Below are 22005 nucleotides of genomic sequence, written 5' to 3'. Positions count from 1 at the left end.
ATATTCTCTTCGGGTTTTTTTCCTCAGGTTCACTGATCCTCTGAAAAACAAAAGTTAAAAAGTTGCATATACCCTATATTAGAGATATACATTTGTGTTTTTAACACACACACTCGAATACAAGTGGCACAAATATATCTATGCCAAAATGAGTATTAAGTCACATGGGATGCTTGCTAAACAAGCTCCTACAATGGAGGAAAAAACCCTAAAAATATTGAACATGCTCGCATCTAACACATACAGTATCAGACACCCAAAGATCAAAGCTACATTTAGGCCAACTGAGTCCTAACATGGATGGTATGCCCGCTGAATAAGATCCTAAAATTTAGGCATCTTTATCGAAGTGTTCTTATCCCTAATATACAAACCTTTATCAAGTGAGTATAATTAATTAAGTGCAAAATATATATATATAAAATACTTACATATATAACTAACTTTATGCAATTAGAATTTGCTTTGTCCAACAATTTTCATACAGACAATACAACGTAGGATTTTATTGTCTATTATTACTTCTTATAATCAATATTGATTATAAGGAATTACAATTGAAGGTTGAAAAATAAATCTCTGCAAGATGAGTAAAAATTTTTATATAATTCCAATCCATGTGAGAAGTAATAGTCGAAATAAAGACACACCTAGTTCATGGTTGAATTCAGGAACAAATAGATGAAATCCGGTCATGGAAAAATCTATCATCACAAAGCTACTTACTGAGTGCATTCACAATACCATCTGCAGGAATGGCCAAGCGGGATGTGGGCGGAGGAAAGGAGATGTATACCCTCCGTATTAGTTTCATGGAATCTTCCAATGTCATGTGCTGAATATATTCCAAGGATGATCTCAAGGTACATTTTCCTTGATCTTTTCCAGCCTCTTGAGAATATCCAAGAATGAAGGTCTTTGGTTCATGTCAGCAGCCCAACACTGGCTTGTTAAGCTAAGAAAGATTCAAGAAAAAAGAAAACAATAAGAAAAGATATCACTAAACATCTTCGAAACAAAGGGCGAAAGGTATGTTTGACACAGATATGCTCATTTTTCTTAAAGTTGAGTCATATCCCTATATCTATGCTCGGGTATGTGTCAAACACAAGTACTTCAATGTGTGGTAGCTGTCAAGATGCTAATTAGTAATAAATAAATAGTAGCAATATGCAGATCTTCATGCAGACATGATAGTTTATATTAAGTATTAACCAACTTATTGTTTTAAAACTCGAGTTATGGTTGGAACATGAACATGTAGACAAACTGCAAAAAGTTTTTAGTGAAGTAGAAAATTGTATGGATGGCTTACTCTCTTAGTTCAGGGAGGTATGATTTTGACCGAAAAATAGGACGGTGTCCGTCTGCAACATACTTAGCTGCTTCATAAGGTTCATAATTTGACAAAGGTGGATCTCCTTCAAGCATCTAGTCCAAGTAAAAATAACATGCATTATTAGAAGTATTCTCAAAAATACTTCATGATCAACTTCATCACAAGTGAGGAGTAAGACTACCTGATAAAGTATCATTGCGAAGGAGAAAACATCAACCTTTTTATCATATTTCCGGTGCTTGAAAACTTCAGGAGCCATATAACGATCTATTCCAATTCCAGATAATGTAAAAGAAAGTAAGAATCTGAGGATCATATTTTATCCAAAGGAAATCTATAAGTGACACTCACAACTCCCTGTCTCGCCAGTCATTTTGTAGACATCATGAGAATTTTGAACTTTGATGAGCTTGCTCAGTCCAAAGTCTCCGACTTTCAAATGGTCTGCACTAGAGTTGACTAAAAGCACATTCCTGATAAAAAGAAATGAATTTTAACATGAAAAAGTCGATGTAATTCAAAATTTTCAATCATTGAAGCAAAAAAGAAAAGTAATCGACCAGATAAATCAGAAAATATTTAGTGTTTTCAGATATTAAAAAAAGTGCATTAAACATTCAAAATTCAAGAAAGTAATTTATACAACATATGCGTGCATTCAATGTAACTGCATAGAGCCTTGAAACAATAAGAACAAAAACAGGATCCTTTGCACAGCAAAACTGAAATAGCAACTGACTCACCTCGGTTTTAGGTCCCGATGAATAATCACATTTGGCTCAGTGTGAAGATAAGCCATACCCCTGGCAACAAAATTCATAAAATCCAGATTAGCAAAATAGCATACATACGAGAGAAAATTCAATGCAGTCATGTAGCTAATACATATTCTGCAGAGTAGCTCCTTGTCAGAAGCAACAGAAGTTGTTCAAAACCAAAGAAAATTAACGATTTTATCCTAATTAAGAAAACGTGATTTATTGTATGCTCTTTTTCACCAAGTTTTACTTGGATACCATGAACATGACATGGAGTGCTGCACCGGCAATACAACTTAGAGTAGAAGAATTCTCATATACCTAGCAATGTCCAAAGCAAAGTTGATGGCAGTTGATGGATGAAGTGCACCCTTTTCCTTGAGATGCTGATGAAGATCACCCTGTAATAGCACATAATTACAAGTAATTAAAGTAAAATTTAAGATTTCTAATAAAATATTCTACAGATAGAACTAAACTATCAGGGAAAACAACATATGTGCAGTAACATACCCCTCTTAAATACTCAGTAATTAACATAAGAGGCTTCCTGTCAGTGACAGCTCCGAGGAATTGAACAATATTAGGATGGCGGAGCTTTACAAGCAACTTCACTTCATGCCGGAAATCCTGACTGAATCAGAACAGCAGAACCCACACAAAGAATTGCATTCTTAGTACAATAAAAAACAAGATTGAGAAGAAATTAATCATAGCTATGACAAGTGTCAGATTAACCCTATGACATGTGGAAGCAACTTCAAAATTTTAACCAAATTACACCAAGGAGAGGCATGAACTATGAGCCATCAAAGAAAATGTTTCATGCCTTCTTGGATAAATCATGTCAATTTTATATTTTCCTTCAGTCACTATTCATTGTCAATGAGAACATAATTTTGAGCATATGGCACACAACAAAGAAAGCAAACATTCATGGGAAAGGGCCTCGATGCTAACAATATATATATTCAAAACATAGAGGCCTTACATCACTAATCTGTCATCTGAAAGTGATGGAAGAATGCGTTTGACAGCTACAGGTGTTCCTCGCCAACTGGCTTTTAAAATTTCACCAAATGAACCCTGGCAGTATGAGATTAGTCAGTGAAAGCACATATACCGGATAACACAAGGAAGATGAATCAAGTTACTTGCATGTTGAACTGCTGATGCCCAGAATATTAGCAGCTCGTATATAAATTCAAGTTCCAAACAGCCAGATGGAACTTACACATCAAAGGGACACACTAACAATGAAAACCCATAAAGTCGTTTGACAGCTAATTCAAACTTAGGTTCGCCCACAGAAGCATATTCTGAAATACCAATTTAATTATAACCAACCTTTCTAACTTTTCAAGCAAGCAGAAAAGGATCTGTACATTCAGTCATCTCCAAATACAGAGAGATCGGATCATACTTCCAAAGAACATGTCCTGATTAGGGCCGATGTTGATGTAATTGTCAATGATGACTATTAAATTCAGACGGATTAAATCTCCGTTCCATCAAATGATTACAATCTTGCCAAAGTGGTGATTATCATAATGCTAGTCATAAGAGAATCTTTATTACCTATTTTGGAAAACACCACGCATCTAAACCCCTGATAAGCAGCACTCTCTGATTTGATTAACAATTACAAGCACTTCCAAACAAAACAATAGAAGACACCGGATCCTATTCACAGTAAGTGAATTAAGGCTTTGCTTGGTTGGGATCATCAGAAAGAGGAAGAAATAATTTTTAATTCAATGGTTAAGCTAAATGGTGGAAGGTGGTTATGAACCTAAACGTTGGATAAAAAATTCCATCCTTCTTATCAAGCAAAGACTAAAATCAAGACAGGTACATCAAGCAACAATTGAAGCAAAAAATTTTCTCAATATGGTTTTGCACTTTAAACAGTTTGCATGCATGGCAAGCAAGTGCAGCTCTGAAAATTAGTAACATTAAGAAATTGAAAGCACACCTTCCCTATGATGTTTGAATTTGAGAAGTCCAGCTCAGAAGGGTCAATTTCCCAGTCACACTTGTTTGGTAGAGGGGGTGGAACAGGCTTTGATTCAAAATGGCTACCATTTTGGCCCTGCAATAATTAAAAGTTCAATTTCAGCCCATAAAAGCAGTTAAAATGCAAACCTAACAAGGTCTAGAAGTGTTTAATCAATTGAACTTGTTTAACCAGCTCCAGTATAATCAGACCAAATGGGATAACAAACAAGAATTAAGAACCAAAACCAGTGTGCATCGTAGTCTTAAGGAAATTGTTCATAGGTACTGTAAAGTTTAAACATCACATAACATTGTGAACAAACAGCCATCATTTTGATATACCTTAGACAAGGTCAGCAAACTTCAAATGAACGACAGTAAGGATGTCTTTTTGGCATTCAAACAAAGAATATCTTAAAGATGGATTAATAGAAACTAGGGAAAGCTGTTGGAAAGTTAAACGCCATCCAAAATTTCAAGTAAGTCTGAATATCTAAAATTTTGACTCGTTCCTTGGACTAAATAATATACTAAAAGTGGTATTTTCAGAAACTAATCATTCATCACCATACTGTTAAGGCTTGTCTCAACGAAGGAATGCAAATCGAAGAACAGACATCTCAAGAACTCTAAAATTAGACTAAATATTGGAGGAAAATAACTAACAAAATACTCGAGAAATGAAAAATTGCAAAATAAAAAAGCTGACTTACATAAGATAATCCTCCATGTGATTTCAATAACTCAATCATATTATGCTTCGTAGCTCCTTCTGCATCAGCTAAAGGCTACAATTATCGGGAAAAGGAACTTTTAAATTAAATCCGGAAAAAGAAGACCATGGAAACGGTAAAAACCTAAAAACAGATAAAATGAGACAAAAAAACGAAAAGTAGAAGTAGCACCGTATTCTTCCAGCGATCTTGGGCGTTGACATCGGCGCCATAATCGATGAGGCACTTGGCAACGTCGATCCAACCGTGGAGCGAAGCAACGTGGAGAGGAGTACGGTTGTCATAGTCCCTAGCCTGAACCAAAGAACGATCCTCCTCGAGAAGCTTACGGACAGCGGCGGCATCGTTCTGATGAGCATGCCATAGGATCAGCGAAGTCCTACTCACCCTCGCCTTATCCCTTTGCTTGTCCACCGACGATGTCGAGCTACCTTTCTCATTAGATCCCTGCGCCGGCGACCCTCCGCCGCATGTGTCTGAGCTCATAGTCAACGATCTGTTCTTATATATATATATATAGACCTCGAAATGTTTATTATATATATCGTTGGAATCGAAATCCGCAGAAATCACAAATGAAATGCAATTAGAATATATAAATTGTGGGACTACTACTTCAAGGGAGATGCTGTAGGTGAGTGAGCGCCTGAGCCGCGTCGGCGTCGGCGTCGGCGTCGGCCTGTTTACGAGATTTAAGGGTTTTTTTATTTTGGTCCGACAAGTTCTGTGTCACTTGTTGTGGCTTTTAAGATATTTTCATGAAATATATATTTCAAATGGTAAATTACAATTTTTTTTACTCTAAAATAGATTTATTTTATTTTAGTTATTTTAACTTTTTTTTAATTTAATCACTTTAAATAATATAATTGTACGAATTATTTGTTGTTGATAACATTTTTATCTATTTTTAACATATTGCTACATGGCACATTAGCTCATTGATTGACTGATATGTGATATTTTTTTATTGACTTTTGACTAAAGTTTAGTGATCACTCTATAAAATTTAAATAAGATGATTGTGCGAATTATTTATCGTTCTTAACATTTTCGTTTTCTTTTAACAAATTACTACATGGCACATTAGCTCAATGAATGACATGTAGTAATTTTCTATTGACTTTTAACTAAAGTTTTGGACTAATTATAAGGAGCACCTTAAAATTTAGTCAAAAGTCAACAAAAAGATGTCACGTGTCAATCACTCAAAATGCTGCGTCAATAATTCATTAAAAGCAAACGAAAATTTTAATAGAAATGACTAACTCACACAATTATCTTATTTAGGATAACTAAATTAAGAAAAAAGTTTAAAGTGACCAAAATACTTCATTTTAAAGTGACAATAACTTACCCTTCTTAAAAATCATAAAATTACATTTGGACACATAAAATTAGTAACATTCAAAACTAGTATATACATATGCCCCTTTTTTTATGTTTCTTCATTATTGTTTTATATGGTTTATCAATAACATTTAAAAAATAAAATAAAATAAATATAGGATTCATCCCTTGACTTTAGGGTCTCATTGTTTCTCTCAACGGTTTGTGTAGCCATAAATCTTATTTTGTATTCAATGAGATCTGTTGACTTTATATATCATTCCGCTGTAGATAAACAATCTTACCATAAACCCATTGTGATATTGAAATTATATAATAATGGAAACAACAACCTTAGTCGCCATCTCTATATTTGGTTTACTTGTAAGCTTTACTAGGCGAAAATTGTTTATCAATAATATTTTTAAAATACATTGTCTCTATGATTTAAAAAATACTACTTATTCCTTCTAGTTTGAGAAAAAAACCACATAAATCCTTCAAATTTATTTGCTAAGTAAATTTTAAATAAAAATATAATTACTTTTATTTTTTTTTGTCTTTCTTTTCTTTTTAACTTTTTTATTTCATTTTAATTACAAAATAATGAAAATTTAATTAATTTAAAACTACCTTAAATTATTATAAAAATATTTAAATTATATTTTATTTTAGATAGATGGGTCCAAAATTTGAGTGACTTACTTGGCTTAGTATGTAAGATCCGACTTGATCATATTTATGAATAATTCTAACTTCAAGTTAAATAAAATATTTTAAACTTAAATTTAATTCATTTATTTTGAAATAATTAATTGCTGTTGTTTGGAAAGATTTAATGGAAAAGTAATAGATTAAAATATAAACAAATAAATAAAGAAAAATGGAAATAAATGGGTATTGTTCAAATAATAAGGGAAGAAATTTCTTATCAAACCTTAGGCACTCTTTAGATGCGTGGTGAGATTTGCTCCAATGAGTTTAAAAATAATAGTATCGACGATATTAAATACTGTAACAATGAGGTTGAAATCAACGGTGAAAATGAGTTTAGTTTCAAATACAACAATTGTGAATTTATAGTGAAAAAGAAAATGAAAATTAATTAGAAGGTTAGATTTAAAAATTAAAATGTGTATAAAATTTTTATTTTATTTTATAAATTTAATAAATAATCAAAATTTATATTTATTAATAGAAATTAAAAACAAATAATATCAAATATTATTTAATAAGATAATTATTTTTAATTAATATTAATTTTATAATGATAAAATATGTTGTCTCATATGTCATGGTCTGCGGATCAAAGCCCTTGACCATTGCGTACAGAACATCCCATAGAGGTTAATTTATTAAATGGGGCTCATTTGACCCACATGAATTGGTCCAATTTGTGGAACCCATGGAGAAGCCCATCTACTTGAAGCTTTGGTGGCTTGATGAAACGCTCTAGTTAAACTAGAGTTACTAGGGTAAATAGGGTAAATCATAAAGGGATAAAATTGTATAGAGTTTAAATCGCTTAGGACTCTCAATTGTAGATAGGCTTTAATCTTGATCGTCGATATAACTCAATCTATATCATCGATTTTGGGGGAGCTCAACTATAAATAGAGGCATCCCCATTCATTTGTATTCATCCCATTATATTCAATTATTCTTAAATTAAGAATATATTTATAGCATTTACTCAAACACTTGGTGTGCATTGTTTTCTTGTGGCTTTCCAACACTTTTGTTGCTCTTTTCAGTTCGAGTTGCCTTAGAGAATTTTGGGGAGAATTATCATCTTTCGAGAGTTAGGCTAACTTAGGTGCATTTGAAGCGAAGAAATCGCCCAAGGCTGCACAAATTACGAGATTAAAGTTCTAGCCCCGTGACAATTAGTATAAGAGCTAAAGTTTTGAAGGTGTCGATGAATATGTCGAAAGGAGTAGACGATCAAGAGCCAATAGACACTTGTGGGAGGGCTAGGAAAGCAAGTCAATCGATAGATATGCTATCAAATTTAGATGGTAGGGTGGCCAAACTTGAAGGCTCTATGGGTGATGTGAAGGAGACCATCGAGGAAGTTGATGGGCGTACGAAAAGCTAGAATCATGGCATGATCAGCTCAAGGACCAAGGTAGATGTAATACAATGGGTTCTGAATATCGTTGTCGGTGAACTAACTAAGAAGAATGATGCTCTCAAGGCTATGGTGTCAGTCTTGAAGAAATAGATTGAGGAGCTCAATATTTGCAAAGTTGCTTTAGGTAATGAGGTGTTGGCTGTGACACCTATGCCTAAGGTAGATGTCCCGAAGCCAGAAGAGTTCAATGGGACGAGGTCGACAAAGGATGTGAACAACTTCTTGTGGGGAATGGAGCAATACTTCTGTGCCAAAGGCATCATGGATGGTGCTACTAAGGTAAATACTATTGTCATGTATTTTACTGATATTACTTTGTTATTGTGGTGTTGTAGGTCCACAAATGAGAGACGATGTGGTACCGCTATTGAGACTTGCGATGAGTTCAATAGAGAATTCAAGGCACAATTTACCCAAAGTATGCCGAGGATGAGGCCCGGGCTAAGTTACGCCAGCTTACACAACAGCACATAGTGAAAGAGTATGCGCAGAGGTTTAGTGAAATCATGTTTTAGATTTATGATTTGGGTGAGATGGAGGCGTTTTCTCATTCATGGATAGGCTAAAGACGTGGGCGAAGTAAAAGTTGCAATGCTAAGGGGTTCAAGAACTTTCCAAAGCTATGACTGTAGCGAAGTCCTTATTTGAGCTTATTCTGAAGAGAAACAAGTTCAAGCCTTTTGAGCCCAAAGAAAAGGGCAATAGTGGGAGAAATGAAGAAGGGTCAGTCGAGAATAGCAGCGATAGTGGTGGCAATGGAAAACCATTGAATGGGAAGTGGAAGTCCAATAGTAAACCACAGAGGCCAATGAGGTACTTCCTTTGCGAAGGTTTGCATATTGTGAGGGATTGTCTGAAATGATCCGTATTATCTGTTATTGATGGGGATGATGAGCCAAATAAAACATCAATAAGACTCAGCTCGATTGTGCATTCTGTCGAAGCCAAGAGAGTTAAAGAGAATGAGAATAATCCAGCAAAGTGCTTCTTGTGTTGTGGTCCGCATAGGATGCGAGACTGTCCAAAGCGATCCAATATATCCACAACTAATAAAAAAGAAGCGGAGCCTGTTGAGAGTAAGGTATTGAAGTTTGGGTTAATGATACTCAATTCTGCGAAAGCGAAGAGGGATTGTAAGCAGAAAGGGTTAATGTATGTGGATATCAACATCGTAGGTAAAATGAAGAGTGTTCTTATTAATATAAGGGCATTAGACCTGTTTATAAAAAAAAAATCACAGGTAAACTTGGTTTCTCAGTTAGTGAACCAACTAAGAAGATCGATACTGTTAATTCTAAAGGGGTCTCAACTGTGGGAGTAGCACAAGGAGTTGAGCTACAAATTAGTCAATGGAAAAGAAATGAAGACTTCGAGGTAATTCACTTGGATGATTACGATTTTTTTCTTAGCTTAAATTTTTTTGACGAGATTAATGCTCTTTTGGTTCCTTTTGCGGACAGTATGTGTATCCTAGATACTCGATAACAACAATGTGTTGTGTTGGTGAGTCAAGACATGAGTGGCAAAACAAAGGTATTGTTAGCAATCCAACTAGCTAAGGATGTTCATAAAGGAAAGAACATTGGCTCGGTAAATCGATAGAATGCTAAGGAGACTGTTGACACCATTTTTTTGACAAAATGGGGTCGACTTGGATTTTGAAAATGAAAACTAAAAACGGGAGTCGCCACCAATCTTTTTTGATAAGGCGTGATCGGATCACCTTGCAATTTGAAGGTTTTAATAAATAGTTTGATTTATTAAAACATCATTTTTCGATCTACAAAAATCCAGAAAACGGGTTCGGGAGTCGGTTACGCACGAGGAAGGATTAGCACCCTCGATGCGCCCAAAATTGGTATCTAGTTGATTAATTAGTGTCTTAGTGTCGAAGATTGAAAACTTTGAAGAATTTTAAGAATACGATCCTTAAAGAAAACTCGAATAATATTGATTGAAAGTTAAGAAAATATTTAGCTATTTGGTCGAACGAGAAATTGAAACCCAGCACGTTAGGGTACGTTCTCTCGAATTTTCAAACACAAAACATTGCCTCGTTTTGAAAGTTTAAAAAGGATATTTTGCTATTTGGTCAAACGAGAAATTGAAACCCAGCACGTTAGGGCACGTTTTCTCGAATTTCCAAACGCGAAATATTGCCTTATTTTGAAAGTTTCTTTTTGATGTATGGTGTTAGTAGGTATCTTAGTGTACATATAAATAAGTTATAAATAAAAAGATATATGAGTTTCTATGTATATATAAATAAGTTATAAAAAGGTATCTTAGTGTACATATATATTGTGAAAATGTATGTATGTACATATGTATTTTAGAAGTATAAAACCAAGGATAAATATGTATGCATGTATATTTTAAAATTATAAAATATAAAAGATGTATGTGTATACGTATATATATTAAAATGAGAAATGCATATAGATTATAGAGTATAAAAATATATATAAGTATGTATATATATTAATTGTAAAAATATGTAAGTATATTCAAAATAAAACAATATAAATATGTACATATGTCCATTATAAAATGTATATAGGTATACTTATATCTTAAGATTATAAAGTATATACAAAAGAAAAAAAAGAATATATGTATATATATAGGAATTATAAAATATGAAACACATGTGTATGTATAAATATATAACATAAAATATGTGTGTGTATACTATAAAAATGTGTATGTCCGTGTATAACAAAATTTCAAATAAAGATATAAATAAACAAACAAATAACTAAATAAACAAATAAAGGATTAAGAGAAAGGGCTTAATTGCAGCCTAAATTAAATTAGCAGGATAAATTAGAAATAAAATAAACAAATAAAGGGACCAATTTCAAATGCGCAAAGTAAAGCAGGGATTAATCGGGAAAATATCCCATTGACCTCCTGTGCTGCGTTTCAATGGACTAAAATGGAACTAGCAGGAAATTGTGCGATCAAAATTAAATAAACAAAAGCGCTATATTGAACCATAGCGCAAAAAGGGAGGACCTGGCGCGCAAATTTCCCACGCGCTATAAAACACGCGGGTCTGGGGCCGAATCGGGACTGTGCGCGGGTCGGCCCTTGTTTATTAATGCTAAACGGCGCTGTTTTTTTATTAAAAAAAAGGAAAAGAATCTCAAATTGCCCTAATCTGCCTACTGCTTTGCCGTTCTTAAAGAAAACAAAGGGAAAGAAGAATAAACCCTAAGCCACCATATTCTATTTTCAGTTCCCTGGAACCGATTGAAGCCCAGGCCGTCTCTCGCCGTTCTCAGCCAAGAAGCAGGCCCTTTCGACTCCGATTTTGACAGAGCAGATGGCGGCGACGGCGAACGCGAGATGCAGGTAAGATTTCCCTCGCCTTTTCTCTATTCTATTATTTGTTAAAACTGATTTGTAAAAAAGATGAATAAATAAATAGATAAAATAAAAATAGAAAACGGAAAACAGAGAAACCAAAAAAACGATCAGGTTTTTAACCTTTTTAAAATCTTTGTTCTTTTTTTTGTATTAATCTCCTCTCCCTTACATTGTTCGATCTTTGGGCCTATAAAGCCGATTTACAAGGTACTTTTGTCTACTATTTTGGCTTCATTTCTACCACTGTTCCTTCACGTTTTTTGATTCCATTTTTGTCTCTTTTTGTAGGTACATGGTAAGGTCAACTTGCCGTTTTGGTGAAAGGCCGACTGGTGGTGGCAGACTTTGGGCGTGGTGCGCGTTGGAGGCACATGGGAGTAGCAAGGGCCGCGGCGCCCTAGGGTAAGGGATTAGGTTCTGCTGCTGAAATGTTTTAGTTGTTTTTGGGCTTGGGCCAATTTAGATTTTGGGCCACTTAGGCCTTGTGTTTTGGGTTGTAAAAATTTGGGTTTTGGGCCGGGCAAAAATGGGCTTGTACAGAGACCATATTGGAAATGCTAGAGGGCAACGAATTGATTGAAGTTTGTTGAGTTATTAGCGGAGCTACCACCTAAGAGAGAGATGGGTTGTGCATCGAACTTTAGGGGAAAAGTGGCGATGCAAACTGGATAGCTGAGACGAGTAAATGCAACGAGTGAGGATTTTTCATTCTGACTTGTTGGCTTGGCAAGAACACAGGAACCTTTCAAAGTTCTAAAGCTGGTAAACCAAAGGGCTTATAAACCAAAGTTAATAGCGAGACTCAATGTTAACCAAGTGCTCAAAGTGGATGTGCCAAATCCTATTTGTTCGAATCAAAGGGATCTTGATCAGGGCAAGTCACAATGTGGGCAAGTAAGATTGGTGGACTCTTGCAAACGAGAAGTACCAAAAAGGAGAAATAATTCGAGTTAGAAGACGATGGAAGTCGAGGTAAGTGTTCCGAGTGGTAGGACCACTTGACAGAGAGGCTAGTTAGGAATCGACTAAGGCTTCAAGAAAGTTCCCAGGCTAGTCAAGTCAGTATCATTCCGATGATGCAACAAATGCATTGCGAGAATGGGTGGGGGAGAATGTCATAGGTCGCGAATCAAAGCCCCTGGCCATTGTATACAGAACGCCCCATTTGACCCGCATGAATTGATTCGATTCGTGAAATCCATAGAGAAGCCTATTTACTTGAAACATTGGCAGCCCAATGAAATACTTCAATCAAACTAAAGTTACCAAGGTAAATAGGATAAATCCTAAAGGGATAAGATTGCATAGAATTTAAATCTCATAGGATTCTCAATTGTAGATAGACTTTTAATATTGATCGTCAATGTAACTCAATTTGTACTGTTGATTTTGAGAGAGGTCAATTATAAATAAAGGTTTTCCCTTTTTATTTGTATTCATCCCATTTAGAGGTGTCTATGGGCAAGGCTGGACTCAACAAAAATTTTAGGCCCAGGCCCGATTGGATAAAAATATTAAAACTCGAGCTCAACCCGCCTATATTAATTTGTTTATATAATTTTTTTTAAATATATATAATACATAAAAAATATTAAAATAAATATTTCTCAACAAATTGAAAATAAATTTTAAAAAATATGTATACTTAAATAACACTAAGATAAATGTAACTTAACAAGCAAATGTGAAAAATAGTAACAAAATTAACAATAAAACAAGAGTTATATAATATCTAAATAAAAAAAATAGTAACAATATAATTGTGAAATGGTAGCAAAATAGTGAAAAAAAACAAGAAAATAATAAAAAAATTGAAAAAAAATAATAAAAAAAACAAATTTTTTGTTTTCATATTCGGGCCGAGCTCGGGCTAAAAAAACCTTAGTTGAGGCCCAGCCCGTTTTCCAAATAAGTCTTATTTTTTTATCCAAGCCCATTTTTCTAGCGAGCCTTCGAGTCAGATGGTCCAACCCATGGACAAGTATAATCCTATTGTATTCAATTATTCTTAGAGTTAAAAGATTATATATAGAGCATTTACTCATACACTTGGTGTGCATTGTTTCCATGTAACTTTTCAACAATTTTGCTACTCTTTTCAGTTCAAGTTGCTTCTGCTATCTTTTTTCCATTGTTTTAGAAAATTTTCGAGTGAATTCTCACCTTTCAAGAGCTAGGCCTGACTTAAACATATTTAAAACGAAGAAATCGCCTAAGACAACATGAATTGCGAGACTAAAGTTCTAACCCGTGACAGTTACACAAGGTTAAAATTGTGAAAAAAGTATCCAATCCTCTCTTTAAGATTCCATCAAAAGGACACTCGGAAAAATAAATGCAAACAACAGTTTCACTTGATGTATTTACAACATAAAACAAACAGAAACGTAAAGAGCAAATATACATATAACATATATCAGTTCAAAGTGTTAAACCATTATTTAAAGACGGAAGTATCAAATGCGAATCAACATATACAAACTGCAGACCATTAATGGTTCAAAAGATTTCATCAGCCATGTGAAATCTTGTAATACAGGATTAAGATGATTGCAAGGACAAGTGCTACGATTATCGAGATAACGATCCATTTGTTCTTGGTAATCCTTCTCGACATGGTTGTTAAAACTTTCTTGCTCTTGTCAATGGCGCTATCCACATCATAAAGCTTCAAAACAGCAAGCAAACACATAAATTCAATAAGCTCATATATATAGTTGGTAAATAAAATAATCCGAATCAGACAGTTTTGAGCTCAAGAGAAGTTCAAGTTCTGAACAGGTATGGGGTGGAATATTTGAAGGTTAGATCAGGAGCAGAATAAGTAAAAAGTCTACCCACCCCAACCTGTTGCCAATTCTAAAAAAACCTCCATTATGCATGAGAAACTAGCTAAACATGTAATATGGACCCAATTGACACAACAAAGAGATTAGAGAGAAATCAAGGTTCAGTGAAAAAGAACAATATGCGATCGAGAAATAAGCACGAGCATTTTGATGAGAAACAACACCTTGTTATGGGCATGTAAAAGAGTTTGTCGCTGTTGATGCAAATCTTCAAGTATTGAAATACCGAGCTCTTCTGTTTCCAGAACAGTTCTTCTACTCTCCTTAATTCTCTCACTTGACTGATTTAGTCTCTCCACTGACATTGACAATCGATCCCTTTGCTCAGCAGAAACCTGCACCATGGGTCACGACTCAACACAAAAAATTCTTCACCAACTTGTTTAACAGTCAAAAACAAGCATGCATGTCAATAAAGACTCTGGCTTAATGCTAAGAAGGAAGTTCCAAAACTTTGAGAACTTTGAGTTACTACCAAGCTCACGTTTCACCAAGTGTGGGTTCGGTCTAACTTCGCATTGGAGTTGTCCAGTTATGTTCAGGCTTGTTTGTTTGATTTATTCAAAGATTTTTTATACATGGATGTAATGCTTGATTATTATTATTATAACTTCAACAAATAACAACAGACTATGTTGTTCTTGCTCTCTGACTCTTCAATGTTTTTTGAAGTATACGTATTTGATACTTGTGTGTAACACATATGAACTTTTCAAAGATCCTCCAAATGCATACAAAAACATAGAAAAAATTGAACATACTTGTATCGAACATATACATGTATAATGCAAGTAACATGGGCAATGACTTCACATAAAGTTTCTCCAAGCAAGTTAGATGACAAAGTTAAAGTAGACGCATAGAGTTATAAATCAAGTCGTCATCCCTTAAACATCCTAAATCATGTGATAGAAAGATCCAGAAATTACCGAGTGTATATCAGCAATCCCTGATTCTAACAACTCATCATGAGCATTGGGTGAAGAAATTCTCTTGAATTCCTTCTTCAATTTGTTCAGATCAGCTTTGTATTCCCTTAATTTAGCAAGAAGTGAAGCCTTAACCCCTGGTTGCAAACTCCTCGCTTCCAGGTCCATTTTCCGAATCTACCCATAAAAAAGACAAATCCATATCAAACAACAAACCCACAAAAACAAAACCAAAATCTTTAGACAACATAGTACCAGGACATCAGCCTCATCGATCCCAGAATTGATCTCCGAAAACTTCTGTTTCTTCTGTTCTGCAAAAGGTTTTCACACCATAAAAAATTATATACTTTTTTTGGGGGTGGCCCGGGAGGGGGGAATTGAAATGGATTGATCCATGTTAGGAAAGTACCTGAATCTGTAATAGCAGAAGCAGAATTGCATTTTCGGGAAAGATTGGCAGAGAGTTCGCAGTACTGTCGTTCATAACCTTCGAAAACCTCACTCATCTTCACAAAATTTTCAGCCAAAGATTAGATCACCAAAGAGAAAAAGATTTAGATCTAATTGAAGAAAACTGTTGTGGAAGTTGGGGGTTTGGTAAAATAATCTAAATTTTACTCAACTCTTCATGAGAGTAAAGGAAGAGGATTTAATTGACTTTCTCTCGGGCGAGGACCCGTAAAACTGGACAAAGATATAGCAAAGCTTCCTTCGGACAGCTAGATTCTGTCTCGTGTTTTGTTAGTTGTAGTTGCCTTGTTGGTCGTCTCTCTCTTCTACCCAAAACGCTGCGTGTTACTCCTTGCTAATTCATGGAAGCACCTGCCATGCTAAGTCCGAGATTAGATTAATTTGGTGCATATTATTAAATGTATTAATTTTTTATATGGTTAAAAACCGTTAAAAAAAGCTAAATTGTGATAGAGTTATTATTTACAGTTAAAAAATGAAATAAAAATGATTTATTTCACTTGTAGTTCAACTCCAAAGAATAATTATGTAGGAATTAAATTTATCAATTTAATAATAAAAACATCCCTAAAAAGAAAAATCAAAATAGGTTGGCATTTGCTAAGAAGAATGAATATATGGAAAAAAGGTATATTCATAAATACTAAAAATTCAGTGATCAGAAATAAATAGGATTCTATATCGTTTATGAAATAAAGAAAACTCGGCATACGAACAATAATTGAAGAGTCAAACAATAGACAAGCATATGGTGAGCAAACACAAGATTGTCTGAATCAACTCCATATTTTGAACCAAATGTTGTGCCGCAATACCATTAAATTAAAAGCTGAAACATTAAAACATGTGAACATCCAGTGTCACTGAACACTTGTTTTTGGCTAGAACCGAGTTGCAAGCTGTATATAAGCATCGGTAAATCTTGACTCTTATGCCATTATCTTAGCAGACCTCACATAGAGGCTATCTACAACCTTGCCAATGTTGGAGATGGTCTCCAATGTTGCAGGGAAAATGGCATCGGTCTTGGGATCGTCAAAGATGACGAGGCATCCAGCACCCTGATCCAGCGTCCCTGAAAACTTCTTATCAAGAATCATCTGAGAAAGTTTCTTCTCCAAATGGTCTACAGGCAACTCAATCAGTTCAGCAATATGTGCAATCTCAACCCTTGAGAAAGGCTCAATCAATCGGCACAGGTTCTGCTCCAATAGAGTGTCATATAGCGAAGAAAGGTGCCTGTGAACAATTGGGTCTTCCTCTAGTTGAGCCTTGAAATCATGAAGAGCAATCTCGAAAAGCTTCAGGGAACGTTTGGCATGGGCGTCAGCAACAGCTTTCATAGCATCAAGTTCAGGCCCCACATACTGTAGCCCTGCCTTGGATGATATTATACTAGCAACATCATCGGCCTGGCTCACCATTATCTTGCACAACAACATATACTTGAGGCTAAATACAGCACGGGGATCTTCTAGGGCATTGAATGCTTCAAATGCTTCAAAGAAGTAGCTATAAGCAGTTTTGTAATCCTTTTCCTCTGCATGGAGGATTCCGCTTTGCAAATCTATATTACCTTGTTGCGCTGGTGGCACATAAATTGCATTTGCCGCTGTCCTTGCAGCTGTTAGAGATGCCTTGGCTTTTGGCAGGTTTCGAAGAGAGAAATGAAGCTTACTCTCTAACAAGTCTATGTCAACTAGAAGAAGCTTGTCATCCAACCTTCTGACCTCCTTGATTAGACCAGAAAGGAGATTCAGTGCCTCAGAGTACTCCTTGTTCTCCATCAAAAGTGCCGCAAGCTTTGCCTCAACTCGTTGGCGAAGGAAAGTTCGCTTCTCAGCACGAGTCCACTGCACCACTTCTTTGCAAAGAGAAATCTGGAGATCTGATGTTCCTGGTATCTTAGCTACATCATCAATTATACCGCGGACAATTTTAGCAGTTTTTGCCTTTGGAATTAGTGCAAAAAAGGGCCTCAGTTGGGTCAGAAGGCTTCTGAGCTCCTCTGCTCGGTTCTCTTGTCTAAGAAGATCAGATAGATTTGTTATGGCCTGCTCTTTAATCCGTAGAGCGTCAGGAGCAGATGCAGGATTTTCTATTACATGGTAAAGGATCGAGATGGCTTCAGATGGTGTTTTGGCTTCTAAGGCCTGAGCAATTGAGTCGGTGGTTGCTGGGAGATAGGACGAAGACATTGTATATGCTTACAAATCCAAAACCAGCAAAATCAGCAATTCAGTTTGACATAGACGAACTCACATAAATAATTAAATTCCAGTACAAAAAGGGACACAAAGGTTAAAAACCCGAGAAGTTTCTAGCTACTTCGACAAAATGGATTGCAGCCATTCTAGCTAGTAAATCTCAAATTGGACAAACTCAACAAACAAGAGTCAATGGAATTTAATAGCAACAAATTAGATTACCATCACTCAATAAAAAGAATAACACCATCAAACAACTCACTTTTTTTACGCAACCAGAACTATTCTTACAAGCCAACTTCGACCTTCACAGGCCATGCAACCTTTTATAAAAGATTGTGAGAATAAAGAGTTCAATTGTTCAGTCCCCTTTAAACATGTTTTACCACAAATCATTGTCCATCATCCATATCCATGTGCCATTTCAGAGATCTACTGAGAAGAGGTGCATATTATACAAATCTATGGGAAAACACCATAAATTCTACGAATCCACAACTACAAAGCTTGTTATTGCTAAAGGTTTCAACATATTACAAGAGCACAAGAGAAAAGGATATTAGGGTTCTTTTTACCTGACCTACAGTTACCCACTGAAGTTTCATTTCATTAAACCGCAAATAACTATGGAATGTCAATGTAGTTACCATGGAATAAACAGTCATGTGACATCAAAACCAAGTGATAATGAGCATCCGCAACCCTTGAAAATTTCAATCTTATGATGAAAAAATTGGAAGCGTCATAATTGCTTCGAGGAATGTGGATATCTAACCATACTTGAAATTGCAATTATTAGCTATTCAAGGTTCCATCTCTTGCTAACAAGGGAAAGAAAAGGCAAAGCCACCTAATAGAGTATTCATAAGTAAAAAGGTGCTCAAAAGTTTTTTACTCAGATGATCTGATGACAAATCAACGGCGGCGGGGCTGCCTTGAGCACATAACGCATCAAAATCAAACAAAAGAAGATTTCAAAGAATAATCATAAAAAGAACCAATTCACAACGAAAATTGCGTTGTTAAAGAAAATTAACACATATATCTTGAATCATACCGGGGAAAAGAAACAAATCAAAGTTTAGACTGACAAAATTCAAAACCCTAAAGTAAAGTTTGAAAATCATACCTCTACTTAGAGAAGAAGACTGATGAATCGATCTTTCCCCGAGTTACACGCTTCCTGCTCAACTCAGATTGTGCCCTTTAGGCTTTAACTAGTTCAAGTTTAGGTCGGATCCGACCCGATAAGAGTCGCCCGAGTTATGCTGCAAGAAACTTCATTGACCGTAGATGAACTTTGCTTTGTAATTTTGGGCTTTCAAGTGATTTGGGCCATTCCCTAGGCCTTTCCCAATCGAAAATCTTATTAGTGATTTTGTTTTTTTGCTTTTTTTTAAGTAAAAAATGTAAATAACTTTTGCTTTTAGACATAAAATTTTAAGATTGTTGGGACTTATGAATAATATTTAAACTTTTGATTTACACCATAAAAGAGCTTATGTTGGAAAATTATTATTATTATTATGAAATTCACCTTTTTCTTTTATATATGTACATTACTCTTTTACCCGTCCCATGTACGGATTGATTACATGCAATTTTGTTCATAATATGAATAAATTGTACAATGGTATGTGTTAGCAATATTTTTAATTATTTAAATTATTATTATACTTTAAAAATATGTTGTTCAAAACTAATTTATACACGGGTTGCTCGTTTATTTTATAAAATTGTAGTTATTTAAATATTGGTCTATTAACTAAAATTGTTCATAAATGATATTTGAAATATATAAATAACTTTAAAAATTTTAAGTTTAATAGGGAGCGATCCAACTGTTGAATTTATCTATAATTATACCTGTCATGAATATAAAAATTTGAACCGATCAAACATCTCTATCATATCAACCTAAAAAGATGTATATAAAATGTTCATTTAATAGTTGAATTTTTTTTTACACAGTGAATTTAATTAATTTGACTAAACCGAATATCAAACATATATAGTGGCATTAATAATTAACATCCTATAGCATTGTTAATGGTCCTTTTTACAGTTCCATGAGGTCATTCTCCATATTTATAAGGTACAACTACTTGCTGTGATGTGTTAGGGGTAATTAGGTGACATGCATAATGACATGTTACATCCTTTAGGCTTGACATGTATCTTTAGAGATATCCTTGCTGAAATCTTGCAGTATACGAGACCGTACCACGATGTGCCGAGCTATTATAGAGAGGTAGGGAGCCAATAAGTTAGCAAACTACTGGAGGGCGGTGAGCTGATTTGGGTCACCATACTGGATCACGAACTGTTTCAAGTCAACTGACCGGATCGCGGGCCGGGTCGTGATATATTCTATAACAAGCATAAACATTTAGATTTAGACCTACATAAAAAAAATAGAAGTGGTCAAATTGAATGCATTTGAAATTAGATCAGGATCAAATTAAATTAATTAAAATTGTACTGGGTATCAAATCGCAGAGGAAACAAACTGAAAAAGATTTTTTTAAAAATGCAATTACACCATCACTGAAAGAATTTCGGATCCTTTAATATAAAATGCAATTAAAATTGTACTGGGTTCAAAACGGGTTGAAACACAACCCCCCCCCCTTTAATATAAAAGATAAGTTTTTATTTTTCATTATTTATAAAAACCTTTAAAAATTCTATTTTCTGCATAATAGTTTTTCAATTTGTAAATCACGATGACATACATTTGTATTGCAAAGTTAATATTTGTTAATTTTTTCATTAAAATAATATAAATTAAAAAATTAAAAAAAAAACTAAAAATAAATGGAATATTACAATGATTTTTTTTATAAAATTGAAAGTTGAAATAAGTCATGATGAGTAAAAACTAGCATAATTGTAGAGTTTATAATTTTTAAAAAATAAACCAAAAAGAGGAAATATTAATAGGCGTCTAATTGTACAAAAATGGGAGTAGTATATCGAGATATATATATGTTTTCTGTTGCATATACAAAAGGGTACTGTAAAATTCATAAACTGACTAAAAATTACAAAGGAAATCATGAGTGAAAATGATTCCATGTTGATAAAAATGGTCAGTCAACTGACTCGAAGCACTGGAACCCTGCGTCGTGTAGATATCAGCTCTTTCATATGAGCAATTTGAATAAGCAGCTTGTTGATCATCTGCACCATTAAAATTGGAAAAAGAAAAAGAAATCTAGAATTAGTTTTATGTTTGTGGATATATGTATGGGTATGAACTCATATCGGATATACATATATATATCCATGTGAGACACCTTGACTACGAGATCATGAAAGAAAGCTAAAAGAACATTAGAAACTGACCTGGTCTTTCTCTTGAATCAAAAGAATCAAGGGATCCTTCTTCTCTTCTTTGACTCTTGCACGCCATTTCCTCATTTTAGCATACACAAATGGCACCAACAAAGCGGCTAAAATACCAGTAATTGCCCCAAAAGGCAAAATCCCCAAATAATATCCAAGTCTAGCAGCAACTTTTACTACCCCATTACTCAGGATTCGACCAAACTCGTTAGCTTTCTTCAAAGGCCCTGAATTAGGTTCATCCCCATTGTTAGAGGCGACTGATGAATTAACCTCTGCTTCATCACCCGATGACATTTCGAGTCCTCGATGAACAATGTCTGGTTCAGCTGGTGGTGTATGTGTTGGGACTTTGACTTGCTCCCAGTCGTTGAAGCCACCCCATGTTTCGCCTTCATCCATTTTATCTCTAGAGATTGGTCCTCTAATTGTATATATTGGCTTAAAATATCTACTTTGGATAATGGCAAATAAAATATCTCCGAAGAAGGGCTTGAGAAAGTGGGAACCGCTTAGGATTGTTGATTAGGTCTA

The 22005-nt window shown here is 34.7% G+C and overlaps 4 protein-coding genes and 1 long non-coding RNA gene across 9 annotated transcripts; 1 reads left to right on the top strand and 4 right to left on the bottom strand.

The window, feature by feature from the left end:
• Positions 1-434: 434 nt before the first annotated feature.
• LOC107946401 (integrin-linked protein kinase 1) lies at positions 435-5584 on the bottom strand. Of its 2 annotated transcripts, none has more exons than XM_041106994.1 (12): positions 5445-5584; positions 5001-5330; positions 4809-4883; positions 4073-4189; positions 3089-3183; positions 2611-2731; positions 2419-2498; positions 2083-2142; positions 1691-1812; positions 1521-1606; positions 1316-1431; positions 435-955 (listed from the first exon to the last, which is right to left on the bottom strand). In XM_041106994.1, exons 2-12 carry the CDS (start codon positions 5313-5315, stop codon positions 859-861), a joined length of 1284 nt encoding a protein of 427 aa, XP_040962928.1. In that variant the 5' UTR covers positions 5316-5330; positions 5445-5584; the 3' UTR covers positions 435-858. The 2 variants fall into 2 exon arrangements, with proteins under 2 accessions (XP_040962928.1, XP_040962927.1); XM_041106993.1 differs by having other exon boundaries at positions 5001-5325.
• A 5474-nt stretch (positions 5585-11058) lies between these two features.
• LOC107946400 (uncharacterized) lies at positions 11059-13093 on the top strand. Its single transcript, XR_001696926.2, has 2 exons — positions 11059-11649; positions 11953-13093. It is a non-coding gene; the product is annotated as an uncharacterized lncRNA (long non-coding RNA).
• A 959-nt stretch (positions 13094-14052) lies between these two features.
• On the bottom strand, positions 14053-16581 carry LOC107946399 (vesicle transport v-SNARE 12). Of its 2 annotated transcripts, XM_041106992.1 has the most exons (6): positions 16069-16581; positions 15855-15951; positions 15698-15756; positions 15443-15619; positions 14678-14848; positions 14053-14332 (listed from the first exon to the last, which is right to left on the bottom strand). In XM_041106992.1, exons 2-6 carry the CDS (start codon positions 15949-15951, stop codon positions 14177-14179), a joined length of 660 nt encoding a protein of 219 aa, XP_040962926.1. In that variant the 5' UTR covers positions 16069-16581; the 3' UTR covers positions 14053-14176. The 2 variants fall into 2 exon arrangements, with proteins under 2 accessions (XP_040962926.1, XP_016736193.1); XM_016880704.2 differs by having other exon boundaries at positions 15855-16270.
• A 19-nt stretch (positions 16582-16600) lies between these two features.
• Positions 16601-19406, bottom strand: LOC107946397 (26S proteasome non-ATPase regulatory subunit 11 homolog). Of its 2 annotated transcripts, none has more exons than XM_016880703.2 (2): positions 19253-19406; positions 16601-18122 (listed from the first exon to the last, which is right to left on the bottom strand). In XM_016880703.2, exon 2 carries the CDS (start codon positions 18112-18114, stop codon positions 16846-16848), a length of 1269 nt encoding a protein of 422 aa, XP_016736192.1. In that variant the 5' UTR covers positions 18115-18122; positions 19253-19406; the 3' UTR covers positions 16601-16845. The 2 variants fall into 2 exon arrangements, with proteins under 2 accessions (XP_016736192.1, XP_016736191.1); XM_016880702.2 differs by having other exon boundaries at positions 16601-18138; positions 19253-19402.
• A 627-nt stretch (positions 19407-20033) lies between these two features.
• On the bottom strand, positions 20034-21934 carry LOC107946396 (uncharacterized). Of its 2 annotated transcripts, none has more exons than XM_016880701.2 (3): positions 21472-21934; positions 21229-21306; positions 20034-20524 (listed from the first exon to the last, which is right to left on the bottom strand). In XM_016880701.2, the coding sequence occupies exons 1-3, from the start codon at positions 21871-21873 to the stop codon at positions 20519-20521; spliced, it is 486 nt and encodes a 161-aa protein (XP_016736190.2). In that variant the 5' UTR covers positions 21874-21934; the 3' UTR covers positions 20034-20518. The 2 variants fall into 2 exon arrangements, with proteins under 2 accessions (XP_016736190.2, XP_016736189.2); XM_016880700.2 differs by having other exon boundaries at positions 20034-20493; positions 21472-21927.
• Positions 21935-22005: the final 71 nt, after the last annotated feature.

This window comes from Gossypium hirsutum, chromosome D12 (genome assembly GCF_007990345.1).
Source record: "Gossypium hirsutum isolate 1008001.06 chromosome D12, Gossypium_hirsutum_v2.1, whole genome shotgun sequence".
Classification (NCBI taxonomy): Eukaryota; Viridiplantae; Streptophyta; class Magnoliopsida; order Malvales; family Malvaceae; genus Gossypium; species Gossypium hirsutum.
Note: the sequence above shows the minus strand (reverse complement) of the source record. Positions and strands in the feature narration are given on the sequence as shown.